Consider the following 16,564-nt stretch of genomic DNA (forward strand, 5'->3'; position numbering starts at 1 on the left):
AAAACTTAATAGTCAATATTATTCTCTATTGTACATAAGTGAATATGCGTTTCTTTTAATGAGTCATATTTTTCTAATTTTACCTTTTGTTTTATTTTGAACAAAGCTGATTTATAAGGAAAGTGATATTATTGTGTACATTTTCGGAGTAAGCAGACAGATGTTTGCATGAAATGACATTACATACGTGAAGATTGACTTTGGGTTTGTATTTGAAAATGTGGCTGCAGCTCTGCAGCTGTACAGCAGCCCACAGGACTTCAGTAAACACATCAATTATTTTGTCATGCAACTATTTTATCAAGCTTATGGTGGCCCTAATATGTCATATTCAGTATACTTATAATAAGAGGCTGAAAGTTTAATGTACATGGATGCATTCATAGATTCAATGTTAGTTATGAAACTTGCTGTAATGAACAAGACTAACCACTGAAATCCTCTTTCATTTGAACAGGCTTTACCCATTATGAAGTCTTCACCTGTAATAAAACAAGTCTAATGTTAGACTAAACTACAATTTCGGTCGAACTGCTAACTTGTGCTTCTAGCTTGTAGCTGACTCTTGTTGTGGTAGCCTAATAGTCATAGAGAAATTAGTATAGGTGTTCGCTACTCTCCGTGGGAGATCTGGGAACGTATCTCCTGCAGAGTAATATAGTATTATATTATGTTAATCACAAAACAGTTGGGTGACACTCGCACAGAACCAGCTCGCACTACAAAGTCTATAGTGTTGCACCCTTGGACAGTAGGACTACAAAGTCACACGCCCTGGCAGAGGCCCACTGGATCGTTTCTAAAATGCAATGAATGCAGTGTTTAATCTAGCAGCCAGGCTGAGAAGCCTCTCGCCGAAAACTCGGTGAGGCATGAAGTTAGAATCCTTTAATTCAGTCATTCATTACGTAGCGGAAACAAGCGTATACACTTGAGTTTCTCCGCCCCCTGGTGATGTTTTACAATTAGTGTATCGGAAACCTAGCCAGATGCTAGCTACCTTATCAGGATGGCATCACGTTGGGAAAGTCGACGATTGAGCAGAGGTTTCAACTTAATTGATGTGCCTAATGTGGACTAGTTAGTGCTAAACTAACTGTAGAGGTAAGTTAACTGTATTAGTGTATTCAATATAGTTAAATAATGAACAACCCTGGGCTTTTAGGCAAAGGCCTCTCTTATGCAGCTAGCTAACTATAACGTTAGCTGTATAAGAATAACCAACATTTGTTTGCTAACCCGACTCATTCTAGCTAGCTAGCTAGCTATTTTAAGTTGGCCGAACTCGTTGCACTTTCAAGCATAACATCAGTTGGTAGCTTGCAAATTCGTCTTTTAAACCGAATACTGTATAACAAACAGTACATCGATTTATCGGCTGTATTTAGCTATGTAAGTCAGTCTTTACCTCTTAGCTGATAACATATTTTCTAACAGCTCATAATTTAGCTAGCAGGTTGGTATGCTAACGTTACCAGGTGGGTTATTGTCATTATTTTGAAAATATGTCTTGGCTTACGGCAGTGTTAAACGGTATGGTGATGTGCACATACGTTCACGTTTCGTTGTTAGCCAAAGTTGTGGTTGATCTATAACTACTCTAGTAGTTAGTTAGCTATCTAGCTTAACTAGCTAGATTGATATAGCTAGCCGACTTGTATTCCTAAAACGTGGGCGACCATACATGCATGCATAGATTGTATGCAAGATTCTGTAGATCATTTCTTATGGTTAATATGCAGGAAATTAGCTGGCTGTTGTAACGTTTATTATATTTTGTCTAAGTGCTGTACATGCACTGATATAAATGCAACCTGTATGTTAAATACGGCAACGTTTGGAACCCAAATGGAAGTTATAGCGTAAGGATATGTAGACTACGTGAAATAGGTACGTCACATTTTAGCTTCATAAAATACATATAACGTCAACATTAGTGGAAATAGGACTAATAAAGTAACAATAAAATGAAACTACTGCTAATCCAACAGTGGCGACTCCTAAAGGACGCCAGGGGAAGCCCTGCCTCCCCAAAAGGAAATGAGTTGAGGGGTAAAAATCTATAACAATAACAACACCTGAAATACATTTCAATGAAACATTTCACGTGATTACCTATTTTAATATAGTGGCCTACCTTGTATTTTATGGAGACAGGAAAGCTTTTTGATGTCATATCGTTGTTCTCTCTTAACAGTCGCTTAAAGTAATACTATGGAGTTTCTGGAGAAATGTTTGACTGTGTTAGGAAAGTTGTTGCCAACATAGCTATCACAAACACATTACAGCCGATGCAAGAGCACTTATTACAAGCATTAATGTCCAAGCATGTTATAACAAGCTTGCTAACGAGATGTCTTGCTAGCAGGTTAAACTTAGCGAAACATGTTGAAATTTGCTTACTTTGTTTATGACAAACTAGCGAGTCAACAACTTTCCTAACACAGTCAAACATCAAGAAAATGCAAGACAGCAAATAAGTTACTGAATAGTCCAGCAGAAAGTAACCCCTTACCTGGCGGCTCCAGAAACTTCATAGTGTTACTTTAACTGATTCATGCCCACCTATTTTTTTTATTTTTTTTTTATTTGCCAATCACCATGAAGTGTTATACCGCACTGACTGTACTGAATGAGGGGGACTGAATTTCAACCAGAGAATTAGTTGTTGGTCAGATATCAATGTAGTGAGCAATGGATGTCATTTGAGCGACAGCTTAATATTAAAGAGAAAGGGAGGCCAACGTCGGATATTACTTGAGTGCAAAAAAACAGCAATAAAGTAAGAACTTTTTCTACCCAACACTGCTAATACTGCATGGTAAACTGCTAGTATGAGACACAAGAGGCTGTACGGTTGGCCATACGTGCTGTTTGAGAGGGCATGGAATTAAAGCTATCTGGCAAAGTAAGAATCGCGTCTAAGCGTCTAATAGCATAGCCAGGTAACTAAAAAACATGAGATAATGAAGAGACTAATCAGTGTGGTGTTGAACATGGGAGAGCAAGAAGTGGCATTTGGTGGGCATGATGAATCTGCTCTTAGTCTGATCAGGGGTAAATTCATTGATCTTGTAAATACCAGATAGTCATAGATCATGAGGACAATGGCATCGTTGTAAAATTAAATTGGGTTGGAGCTGTATATATGTATATATTTTGAATGCAATCATCCGGTGTTTTTGAAAGAGATTGTTACTTCGACTACCGTGATGAGGGGATGGCCTAGTTCCTGATGTTCAGTTTGTGTTGTACATAGGCCTATAGTGTTTAACAAGGCAGCCCATTTGCAATGACATGATTGTTGCATTTTAATGGGCATAGACCTCAGGTTCATTTTGAAACCATTGGACTCGTCTTTAACCAATCTGCATTTATCGGCTGTATTTAGCTATGTAAGTCAGTCTTTACTTCTTAGCTGATAACATATTTTCTAACAGCTCATCATTTAGCTAGCAGGTTGGTATGCTACCAGGTGGGTTATTGTCATTATTTTGAAAATATGTCTTGGCTTACGGCAGTGTTAAACGGTATGGTGATGTGCACATACGTTCACGACTACCGTGATGAGGGGATAGCCTAGTTCCTGATGTTCAGTTTGTGTTGTACATAGGCCTATAGTGTTTAACAAGGCAGCCCATTTGCAATGACATGATTGTTGCATTTTAATGGGCATAGACCTCAGGTTCATTTTGAAACCATTGGACTCGTCTTTAACCAATCTGCATTGACCAGTATGAGAGAGACCAGAGTAACATGACTTGAATGTGAGGTATTTTTGGCATCCCTTTTTTTGGTTGAAAACAAAGCTGGAAAAAGTGACTGGCAGCGATTGGGAGATGGACTGTCACTATGCCTAGAAGTTATTGTGCGGTGACTTGCATGCTAAATAATACAAAACACAGATATTCGTTTTATCTTGGTATCAAATTGGGAAAAGGAGAGCAAATAAAGAGATTTGTGGCTTTATAGGCTTTTCGGAGAGAAGACCCCAATGGTATCCTATATAGGCAAAGACCAAAAACAATCCCCAAGTTTCCCTGCAAATGTTTAACCTGGGTCCTATTTCCACATCTTTTTAGGTCTGCATGTTTACTAGGGACAAAAACAATCAACGTTGGTCCTGTATTCAGTAAGCCTAACCCTTGACTGTAATTAGAAGTGTCTGACTATATGAACAAAGATGGGGGGAAAATAGGGCCCAGGTTATAAAATCCCAAAGTTTCCCTTTAATGGCCAGCAGCGTATTAGCCTATGTTCAATCATTTTATAATTGCAATCATTGGCAAAACAGGCATAGTATTAGTAGGCTATACAATAATGACTGAAAAAGCAAAGGCCCCAGTAGATCAGAAAATGACAGCATGCCACGCAGTCGTTGCTGCAAATTAATGTAGCAAATCTAACGTTAACTAACCATGAAATTAAATTTATGTTAAAAGCATAACGATTTAAACTCTTGTTCTCTGAAGTGTTTTCCAGTCATGATTATCTTCATGGGAATGCACAATAAAAATGTTTCATTTGGAAATAACACTGCCTGCCATTGGAAATGACACCTCCAGCCATTGCTTGGGATATTAGTGGGGGGTAGTTGTGTGAGCCATTTCGGTACTTTTGGACTATCGTAAACTAGGTATGGGTATTGAGAACCGGTACTAAATCGGTATCAGTTTCTGACGGGTCAGTATTGAAGTATTGATAAGCTCCTTGACAAATGATGCTGCAGTCCGTATTTATGTAGGCTAACATTCATTTATTCTAACATCAGGGCTCTACACATACTTTTTTCCCAAGATGCACGTGTGCACCCAAGTTAAACAAATCTAGGAGCACAGACAAAAATTAGGGCGTAGTCAGTTCTGTTTTTAAAGACTTAAACATAATACATCACTATTATTCTATTAAACAGATCCCATGAACCAATTGGAAAAACTAGGAATGACTAACACAAAATTGACGGGAAACATTGTTATATGTTTTAATATATTTTCAATATGCTAAGTTGAATTTTATATGGGGCATACCTCAGATTGGCTTGGCCAGGCTTTGTAGCCTTGCTACCTTGACCATTTTCTACTAGACAGCCAATGTTCAGCACATCAATTGCCAAACAGCTTCCTGAGTTCTCAAGGCCACTTGCCTGCCAGCAGTGCATTTGACTGCGCGGACTGTTGGGCTGTGACTGAACGCATCCCCGTGAACACATCCCTGCTGTGTAAATGCTGCAGGGACATGTTGGTAGATCACTGATTTGTGCCTCATATGCAGGTTTCTGGAGCCAAAGAGTACCGTCTGCAAGTGATAAGGGGGGATCCCTTACAAATCCTGCAGAACAGCCCACTGCAGAACAGCATACTACTAGATTTTTCATATTCAAGGGTCAATGACGTATAAGGATTTTCAACAAGCCAATTTTAAAATACAAAAAATAAGAATATTTATTGCAATTTTTCAAACATTTAGAATGTTGTGTACACGTACATTTAAATTAAGTGATTTTAGTGATTTTTCATCTAGATAAATTGGCCATGGCCTTAAAAAATGTCATCTGGTGCGACCGTGATTTATCTTAAAACTAATTAATTTCCTTAACATACTTGACATTTTTTAACAAGTTATCAGTAATATAAAGTGTTTAGAGACAGTATTTGCATTTCTTTTGAGTTTTTGTATGTAATGATCTCATATTTTTGTTCCATTATGTCTTAAGACCCCTTCTTAAGTGTAGTTTACAGACTTATTTTTCCTGTAAAGCGCATAAAACTGATAGAAATGTTTAAAAAATACCATTCACTTAAGCATACTGTATTAGTGATTAATATTTCAGCCCCCAAAAAAATATATTTTATTAAGAATTAAATACAGTGATTGCTATTATTGGTCGCACCACATGATGAGTGGTCGCTCCAAATGATGTGAAAACCTCCTATCGTTTAAAGAGATCAATAAACAATAAATTCCATACAAAACATAGATTAAAACCAGATTGTATTCAAAAATTCTTAGAATTTTCATGAACACAAATAATACATAAACATTTTTTTTATATAAAAATCGTGTCAAACTTGCCATTCAGGTCTTGAAGACTAGCTTGCTCCCTGGTGGCTCAGGAGTGCTTGAGGGACCTTCAGTGTGGCACATGGTTTCCCTCAGCTGGTAACATAGGCATGTATTCATTTCTGCATGCTTCAAAAGCATGACACCTGCCTATGACTTACTTGTGCCGCTTGTGAAAGCAAAACCTGGTGAATCTTAAGGGCCCGTCCACGCGGAACCTGGATTGCCTGAATCCGGAACGAACTGTTGTCGGATCTGCCTTCCGTCCACACGAACCCGGCGGATTGGGTCACTGAATCCGCAACCTTTTGAAACCGGTCTCGAGTGGAAAGATTCCAACCCACCAGCGGATCTGTTTTCGTGTGGACACCTGATCCACACATTTTCTAACCCGATGACGTAATTGCCCCACATGAACGCCCCACGCCCCGCCTCGCAACCTCAGCCTGAACCCTAATTAACCCTGCTTCACTTCATAACAGCAACAACATAAACTAAATCGTTAAGAAGCTGGTAAGGAAAGGGATGACATTAACAAGCCACACTTTAATCCATCACTGCTTAATCTATTATCAGACCATTGTTCAAAACAGTTTTTTTTTGTGTCCGCAATAGCCTATATGAGAAAATCTGGCGTGAAAAGATTTGTATTATAGACGGAAGTTTCAAAACAGTTATTTAACACAAACGAGGGTTATGGCGAAGTGCACGATTCAAACTAGTCCTGTTGGAGTGCTGTGGTAACAGTGATTTCAGAAGTCGTTCAGCAATCGGTAGATTGCTAGTTCGATGTCGACTTCTGTCTTCTGTCACTTTATGCGCATGCTCCATGACGTCTTTACAGCGGATTCAACCACAGGTCCATCACTGACTACATGTAGAACTGTAATCTTTGGACAGATTGCATGAAGCTCTTTCAGTATGGGCTCCAGGTGTGCCCACACTCCCTCCTCATCATGGCGGAGGCTGTCTGGCATCTGGTCAAATAGATTAAAACAGTTATAAATAAATTAATACATAAATAAATAATAAATTACTAATAAATGCATAATTACTAAAGTGAAATGAAATGCTCTAAATTATATTTTTTGTTTTTACTCATGATATTGTAGAAAGCTTAAACATAAAACGTTGTTTCTGAAATATTAGGAAAAGATTACTCAAATTGCATAAAAATCTATTCCAAATATTACTTAAATAAAGTACTTAATGCATATAAATCATCAATTGAATATTAAAGCACAAAAACTGCCAATCTAGGACATATATCTATCATGGAAAACACTCTGCAATGGTCGCACCACATGATATTTGGTCGCACCACATGATATTTTCAAGTTCAGTCAAAATTTACAGGCACAGCATTGGCCACCTAAACAAAACAAGCTAGCTTAGCACAAAAGGTCACAATGAAATTTATAATCAAAATATATATTTGTAGAAATAACTTAAAATTCATTGTTTTTTTGAGGTCGCACCACATGATATCGAAATATGGCAACTACATACCATCTGTTAAAAAGGTTATTTTTTTCCAAATTTGAGAGAAAGTTACAAACCTGTTGCTGATTCCATGGGTCCTTGGAAAGCTGGTCAATGATGAAATCCATTCAAAAACAGGAAGTTGCAACATAATTGTCCCAAAGTGGTCGTTTCTTGATGGTCGCACCACATGATATTTCATAAAATGGACATCATCGGACAAAGTTTGGTTGTACATTATGATGGAAATATAAATACAAATGCTTTGCAATTTTGTACAGGACTACAAAACACTTGGGATATCATGCCAAATAGGGCAGAAAATAAATTTGAATAGATTTAGAGTAATTTCAAAGAAGTTTTCACAACAGCAGTCATGGCCGGACGGTCGCACCACATGATATTTTGACATTTTAAATAACAGAAAAATTACAAATAACTAATGTTTTTTGGAAAATTAAAGTGAGTACATATATGGGAGAGGTACTACATATATATGGTATCTTTTTATGCATTTAAACCATTTTTTAACTGAAAAAAATGCAGTTGGACAGAAAATATAGGCGTCACGTCATTGACCCTCAACCCACTCGACGCTCCTCAGCCAGTCAGGGTTAAACTTGAACACCTTTTCTTCACTCAGGGCCCTCCCCGTTCTCATCATCTTCCTGGCAATTCCTGGTCTTCCTATTGTCCATCCATGTCTTTCCCAGTGGCAAAGTGCCTGTCTTGCAATCCAAAGATTCAGAGTTTGAGACCTGATTCTACCATTGTGCGTCTTGTCTCAAGTTTTGAATCTCAAAAATCTCAATGCTCAAAGGTCTTAGTCTGGGACCTGCTGTTGCCACTGGGCCTTAGTCACGAATACCTGAACTCATGCTTTTAAAACAATCATGGGTCCTCAAGGTCTACACTCTGTCTCAATGCTCAAAGGTCTTAGGCTTGAATCTGCTGTTGCTACTGTGCCTTACAAATACCTAAATTCATACTTTTTCAAATATACATAAAATTGTGCAAAAAGTATCAATTTAAGATCTAAACTCTAAAATTAATTCAAATTATAATGTATCAATGTGTTTCAAGAACTTCCCTGCCAAGCAAACATTGATGTGAAATGTGTCTGGTGGCTCAGTGGCAAGGTGTTTGGCTTGCAATCTGAAGGTTCTAGGGTTAAGGTTCCCCCAAGAATTTTACCCTTCATTAATTTAATACACCGTCAGGAGCCTCAGCCTGGCACCTCCTCCTCATGCAGGGTCAAAGTATGGAGACGACGTGGAGAACGCTATACTGATTGTTGTATCGACTGAGTAACAGCCTTTGGTGGGGGCAGTGTCTTGGCGTGGGGCGGTATCTCCATCACTGGAAAATTTGCCAATATTGTTATCTGATTCTCTGTTGACAGAGCCATAGGATAAGACTATTGATATGGAAAAGGTGGTACTTACAGGTACGAAAGTAAAAGATCTTGCTTGTGTTAATTGGTCCATGAAGACAATTTGGAAGAGGCCACTGATATAATGGATGTTTTATTTAATGCCGATACTAAAGAGGATTTTTAACAGATTTAGGCCATTCATTATATGCAAGGTGTGAGATGATTTGGCAACTTTTTTGAGTTGTTCTTGCAGAGAAGTAAAGAGATCTGGACTTAGAATATTGATCAGACTATAGCCCAGTAAACTGTTCAAACCTGACCCTAAAGTGATGGTCATATATCAGTTGCTACCTGCAGATATCATTGCCACCTTTATTCATTCATGGATATTTATTCATTTCAACTGTAGATTCAAATTGTCCCATAATTATCTCTAGTTACATTAACCGTACTCCTTGCTATTCACCAAGTACTCCAGTAGCAGGCTCAAGTTGAGTATGCATTATGAGCAGCACGACTTTTCTCAACGGTTTATGGCTAATTTGACCATGAGGAACAAAACTAGGGTGCTGTCGTTTACTGTAACCCGAGCGAACATTGAGATTTTGCCACACCCTTTTAGCGCGTGTGCACGTCCGTCCAGCGCATCTGTATCTCAGCTTCTGAAGGCCGTAGAACACTTGAATTTGTTCTCAAAATGACTGGAATGTTTCTAGCATTCAGTTTGCTTCGGATTTTATTCTTAAGCTGGGTGAGAGCAGAGAAGCCTGCCTCGCATAAATATGTGGTACTGAAAGGCAAAAGCACTCTGATTGTATGGTTAGCAAAAGCAGGATACTAGTAAACCACTGTTTCCACGTTGTCATGCCCGGCTCAAGAACCATGACAAATAATGGGAGGTCACACAGAGTTAAAGCAAAATAACCATTCATTTATTTGAAACTAACAAGAACAACTAAACATATCAAACTACGGTGAGGTGTGGCAGTCAGTAAATCAGTAGTGTTGGCGTGTATGCATGCCTCATAGATCAGTGAGTGGGGTGTTGTATAGTAAGAAGAAACACAAAGACAAGCATTGGGAGCGTAGGGCGCAGAGTTTCCCCTTTCTCTCTCTCTCTCTCTGGAACCAGTGGGGTGTGCTCTTATAGTACTGGGAACACCGGGCCCAGGTGTTCCCAATAAATGAAGACCCGACCACACCTGCTGGGCATCTGCAACACAAAACACACAGACAAAGACAAGCAGCCAGCCCAGCAACCAGAGGAGGCGGGGTCGTCACAACGTCAACTTTGAAAGTCAGTTTGGTCGAATCATTTATCCACAAGAAAAGCTGCCAATTTGCTTTTAAGATAATTAACGCAGGTTAACACTTTGCCCCTGGAGAGCAGAATAACAGCTGATAAAACATCCTGACAAAAGCTTAAAAAATAGTGCCAAGCTTGTATTCTTGGCACTATGCTTAATGTTTGCCTGTCATTGAGGCGAGAGTACAGTGCAGTGATCAAGCATGCAGTGCAATCTGTAATCTACGCCAATCAACACGAATCAAACAAATCTGATTGGACGTGCCAGTACATCTGGAGGTAGGCTTATGAGTGGTTGAGTGTTAAAGTAACACTATGCAACAATTTCACAATTATAGGCAACTAGTTTTGGTACCATCCCCAAATTAATTTTGATAGCATATGGTTATGTGAAGGACAGATAAACACCTGTATCTTTCCCACTAGCCATCCAGGATATGCCCTATGCAGTTCTGTGTTCCGGGCTGGAACACCCTGCAAAAATGGAAGAAAAGCTTTCACAGCATGACATTGCCAGCTATACTGCCTAAAGACACCATTTAGTGTGTTGGCAAGCTTCTATCAGTGTCAACTGGGCTGTTAGTGGGGTTTGCAAGGTTTTTGCATACCTTGTAGGTTAGTTGGCTTGCTAGTTTTGGAACAGAACTCCTTATTGTTGCTTTAAGTAGTTTTACGTTAAGCAATTGCAGATCCTGGATCCGTTTATATAAATTTGAATTGGGGGTGAGAAATCTGATTGTGGATTAGCATTTAGGAGCAGGTTGGTTGGTCGTGCTCACAACCTATTCAGATCTTGCCATGACACAAAGTTGGGTTGCCACCCACGGGTGGAGAAACACTGGTTTAGTCTACTCTGTAGAGGTCTACGCAGATCCTGCAAAAGGTGACGACCGAAGCAAATTACACCCATCCCTTCTGTGCTGCTGAGGCAATGTGTCATTTTTTCTGGAACTGTCTATGACTGTCTGAGCCACTGTATTTGTTTCCCATTTGCAGCACCAAGAGTGTACAGTACCAGTGCCTAGGGATTGAAACCCTGTCAGGAAGCAGTCAGTTAAGCTGCCCAACAACCTGATAGAATCTAAATGAGCACGCCAAATTTAAAGAACGGACCGGAAGACGCAGTCAGGAATTTATTTCAGCCTGGAGATTCTCTCTGAGTGTGTCGCTCAGAGAATGGCCTACCTGATTGTATCAATGTGTTTTCATTTATACCATTCAGTCAGGTAGAATCCAAAGGGGGGAGGTGAGACCACACCCTATAGGTGATGGCAGGAAGGGGGGGGACAGTGAGGTGGAGGGGTTCACCTATGGGGGGAGAACAAAGGACAAAGGGTGATGGCAGGAAGGAGGCTATCTGGGGGGAAGGGCTTCTAATGCAAATGGTTCAGGTCTCAGTGAGACAGACAGAGTACACATTCAGGGGTATGAGTTACAGATACAAAATAATGCCACATTTGTTCATGTCTCTTCCAACAGTAGAATAGCCATATTTGGTTCCATCAAGCCCTTGGAGGGTTGACTGGTACCTGAAGCAACCAGTCTATGGAAAATGTAGTTCTGTAGTGGAAACCTCACTAGCACCATGTTGCCAACTAATGTTACCCCTCGGATGCTGCGTTCGTCTAACTGCCGGTGCAGTTAGACGGGTGGTCAGAAAAATCACGTTTGGCTGTAAAGTAGCAAGTTCAGTTGCAGTACAGCGCCTGGCTGGCGGCTAGGATGCTAAAGAGCTAAATAGGTAGTTTGTGGATTATTTGCCCCAAATATGTTCATTAGCAAAGTTAACAACAATCAATTGTTTATGTTGACAACAACTCATGTTCTACAGAAACACCATATAATTCATATCAGCATGCAAATGTTATATGTAACTTATTAGCAGCTAGCTAGCTACTATGTGATCTAATGGATTTTCAGTTAAAGTGTTAGCAGCAAGCTAACAATAATTGTCGAGAGCTTCAGTTAAGACCTACAATATTCTGTTTGCCCTGACAGCATTCGTGTAGCATATAAACAACAAACCGAGTCTATGTAGACATATAAAAAGTAATGTAAAATATTTCCCAGTAACAGACTCCCGAGACACCGCCATCTTGGATTGATTTTTCTGATTACTCCCGCCCCTCTGAACAACGTAGGCTTCCAAATCACACACACCCCCGAACTGATTGGCTCTCGCGTGTTTCGCATTTGCATAAAGTCGCCAACTTTGAATCTCGGATGCAGAGGCGTATTCTTCTTGACGGGCAAACAGCTGTAATTTCGTCTGCCATTCAATCCCAATGAGAGCAAGACGAATTACGCCTGGTCAAATGCGTTGTGTGCACGGGCAGTAATAAGCGTAGTTTAACATTGTGCTTTTGTTGACGTTTGCAAGCTTTTGCATGCCTTAGTAGTTGCCTAGTTTTAGACCCTTTCATATGCTTTCCCCAATTGCAAGCAATGGGTATGGTACCCATGGTCTGAACCCAAGTATGGTTGTCTAGATGAATCATACTCCAGATTCCAATGTTTGTAGTGGTTCTGATTAGTCAGTGACTAGGCTTGTCTATGAATTTGACAACAAGACCTGTTATATTTTTGAACTCAGTGTTCCTTTGTACTAACCCTAAGTCTTGAGTTAGGAGCTGCGGACGCAGAGAAATAAGAAGATTGATTAAAATGTTAACTTATTTTAGTGGAATGCTCTCTTAATCTTTTCTTTTCAATTCCTTCCAGATTCTAAATGTCATGTGATGACAAGAAGATGTTCAAGTGTTTCCTGATGGTCAAATGTCCCCTTCTTACTCTACGGTAGTGATTATGGATGAGTGTTGCAACTTGTGATAATGTTGCTCATGAAGAAAGTTCACATTCTCACATCTCTTTGATTTCAATGGAGGGAAACGAATGAACTACCTTGTAATGTATACTATACAGTAATCATGAATGGACAACCTTGTAATGTATGGTAATTGGGACTGTGATGGAAAGGACCAGTGATGGGTTGATGTTGATACAAAATTATGCACATAATGTTACAGTGGTTATCAAACTATTGAAAACTGTGAATATACTAGTATCCACAAAAAGTCTGGACTGGACCCCGGTCCCTTAATCATGGAAGACCCCTTTCTGGATTATTGCTCCTCCCAGGAGTTGGCAGGAGAGGCAGATGCTTTCATTTGTACAGAATGTGGAGAAGGTTTTGTGCAGTACTCCAGACTAGTCAGTCATATGGCCATTCATGGACCTTCAGATTCATTGCAGTTTGATGCTACCAGTAATGACTTTGAAACTGCCATAGAGTTTGCTCTTCATAAAAATGGAACACTTACTGTAGTTGAGAGATTGGACAAAGTATCAAGTCAGTTTACTGATCCCCAGTCACAGTCCACCACAGGGTCATCAGAAAATGGCACCAAGCTTTTTCCATGTGAAAGATGCGGCCAAGTATTTAGTAGTAAGTTAAGTGTACAACAGCATCAGCGGTATCATTCATTGGGGCAAGGATACAAATGTACCTTGTGCTGCAAGGTTCATTCTGACAGAGAGTCTCTTCGGGAACATCTTCAAGATCATGCTCATGAGAAATTCTATAGTTGTGGACACTGTGGAAAAAGATTCCTAAAACAGGAGACTTTATCAGTTCACCAAAAAGAATGGCACGGATCGCTTGTGGCCAGGAATTCCAGCAAACTTGCAAAGACTCAGGAAAACAATATTGGGAAGTTCTATCAGTGCAAGTTATGTGAATTGCACTTTTTTTGGCTATCTGACCTACAGAGCCATCTCATCAGTCACTCCCTCAAAAAAATTGTGCCTACAGACACCACTGAATCGATCATTGATGAGAAGGTACCCAGTGACCCTTCTCCTAAAAACAGTGCTGACAGAGCATACCGATGTGGTTTGTGTGGAAAAAGCTTCCAGATACTGTCGGACCTCAAACAACATCATTTGTCGCACCAGACAAAGGAGGACAAATCAAAAACAGTGGAATCAAAGGCTACAACAAGACGGTCCCCATCTGATAACGTAAACAGATCTTTCACACCCAAGCAACAGATTCATAGGTCGGATGCTCCCAGGTCAAGAAGGATGCGGGGTCGATCACGTGGGTCCCACCAAAGCCACACTAAATTGTATCCATGCAAACACTGCCACCGTGTATTTGTGCACTCAAGTAGTCTTTCTCGTCACAACCGGTACCATAAGGGAACTCTGCACACTTGTGTCTACTGTGGGAGACACTTTCCACAAAGATGTGATGTCACCAGGCATATAGCCATGTACCATAAATCAGAACTGACAGCTACAGCTGATGAGAATTCTAACAAGCACAAAGAGTCACCAGAAAAGAATGCTTCAGAGGAACAAGTAGCCGAAAAGGATTTAGATTTAGAAAGTCCAAGCAATGAATCCTCAGGGGCAAAAGAGAAATCTGGTCCTCCTAAGGTACGATTGTCTTTTAAGTGTCGTGATTGTGGTAAAGTGTTTGGTTTGCTTAGTGTTTACCAACGGCATCAACGTTACCACAAAAGAGAACCAGCTCGACAGCTACACAAATGTACTCACTGTCGGTGCCGTTTTTCACAACTATCGGCTCTTGAGCGCCATCTAAAAACCCATGACCATGAGGCATCTTCCGAGGTAGGAAAAGAAGGATCAGCTACTGCAGATACCAGTAAGGATGACAACGTGGAATCAGAGGACACTGACGATACAGTTGATGATGAAGATGCAAATCCTGAAGGTGATGAGAGTGTGAATGCTGAAGTGCTGTATGAATGCACGGTGTGTGCCCAAACCTTTTCTTCCATGAAAATGTTCATGAAACATCAGCGTGAGCATGGTTAACTTTGGGTGAGGATTTCATGTGTGAACGACAACAAGTTAACTACAATTACTGATCATGTACAATTGTAGCCCTGCTGTTTCTTGCTTACGAAGGCAAGAATCTTATTCCAAAATGTCTTCATAGTCCTATATTTTAAACAAAGGACTGTTGTTTGCCTTTGTATGTTACACTTGACTATCAATGTCTCTTAATTAGTGTTTTAGCACATGGTGTCCCTTTTCTATAACAGTGTGCAGTGCCAAAATCATGGATAGGTTTTAGATTTATCAGTCATCACACTATTTCTTACTTGCTTTTGTGCTTCTGCCATCCCCATACATCTACATAAACTCCTTGTTGGTAGATTTCAGAAGACAGGACATTTGATGTGGCGTTCATTGTGCATGATATTAGACCGTATGTGTGGATCATTGGGGTGGATAAACACCCATGAGACTTTTAAATGCTGTGCTAGATCCAAATGCCAGTCGATCTTCTCAATCATTGTGAATTTTATTTCTGCCAATGCGGCCATTATTCTGGCCACAACAGAATGGACGAAGGAATGTTGGCTTAGCAAACTGTTTTTACTGTGTGAATTAAATCTAAATGTTTCTTCTTAAGTGAACTTGTGTACTTTTGACTAACGAATGAACTTGGACCTCACTGGAGGCATTCATGATGGTTGCTGAAGTGATGATTTACTAGTTCTGCGTTTCATCAGTTACTCAACCATTTTTGGAAGACCAAAAAAAAGTCATTTCACACACTTTGTAAACCTACTGTACTCAACTATATGTCCCCACTAAATGCCATGTATGCCTGGTTACAAAAAAGCAAGTACATTGTGCTCAAAATGCCAGTGGTTAATGTCCCAAGTGCTTAAATGACGGCAAGACAAAGGTGCCTACATAGAGAAAGTGAATCAAACTTCCTAGCCAGTTAGGGAGATGAGGGATAATGGCAAAGGCCTACATAGAGAAAGTGAATCAAACTTCCTAGCCAGTTAGGGAGATGAGGGATAATGGCAAAGGCCTGTGTGGTGGCTTGCTTAGACATGTCATCCACAGCTTCATCCTTTACCCTCATCCCTTTTAAAATCAGCTAAACCACTCCTCACTGCTCATACATTGGCAGTATAAAAATGGGCTCAAATGTTTCTGTCCAGATTGTAATCGTAGTGGAAAAACGGCAAGGGGACACATCTGCCCCTTCCAAAATGTGACAACCTGAGACCTAAACAGATGTTGGTTCAGAAATATGGTTGAGGTTCATGATTTAATGCACAGGTCAAACACAATATCTACCCTTAATCACTAACCTGTGGTTAGTGCACCCAAAATCACATTGGTTACGTAAGGGATGCCACATAGTCTTTATTCCAGAATAACCCCCAGGGGGATGTATAGAACATTGATGCAAAGAGTAGGGGTCATGCATTCCATCCCTGACAGGGTTATTTGCTCTTGTTGTTCTTGCTTTTACAGAGGTACTCGCAGAACAAATCAATAATTTGACA

The 16,564-nt window shown here is 40.0% G+C and overlaps 1 protein-coding gene across 1 annotated transcript; it reads left to right on the top strand.

Moving 5' to 3' along the window:
• The first annotated feature begins 552 nt into the window (after positions 1-552).
• si:dkeyp-84f3.5 (uncharacterized protein LOC334144 homolog) lies at positions 553-15,668 on the top strand. Its single transcript, XM_012818151.3, has 2 exons — positions 553-1,104; positions 12,945-15,668. The coding sequence occupies exon 2, from the start codon at positions 13,326-13,328 to the stop codon at positions 15,063-15,065; it is 1,740 nt and encodes a 579-aa protein (XP_012673605.1). The 5' UTR covers positions 553-1,104; positions 12,945-13,325; the 3' UTR covers positions 15,066-15,668.
• Positions 15,669-16,564: the final 896 nt, after the last annotated feature.

The sequence above is a fragment of the Clupea harengus genome, chromosome 11, assembly GCF_900700415.2.
Source record: "Clupea harengus chromosome 11, Ch_v2.0.2, whole genome shotgun sequence".
NCBI lineage: Eukaryota > Metazoa > Chordata > Actinopteri > Clupeiformes > Clupeidae > Clupea > Clupea harengus.

What these genes read in the sequence shown, in the direction of transcription:
- si:dkeyp-84f3.5 (XM_012818151.3), top strand. Translation starts at nt 13,326, where the DNA reads ATGGAAGACCCCTTTCTGGATTATTGCTCCTCCCAGGAGTTGGCAGGA.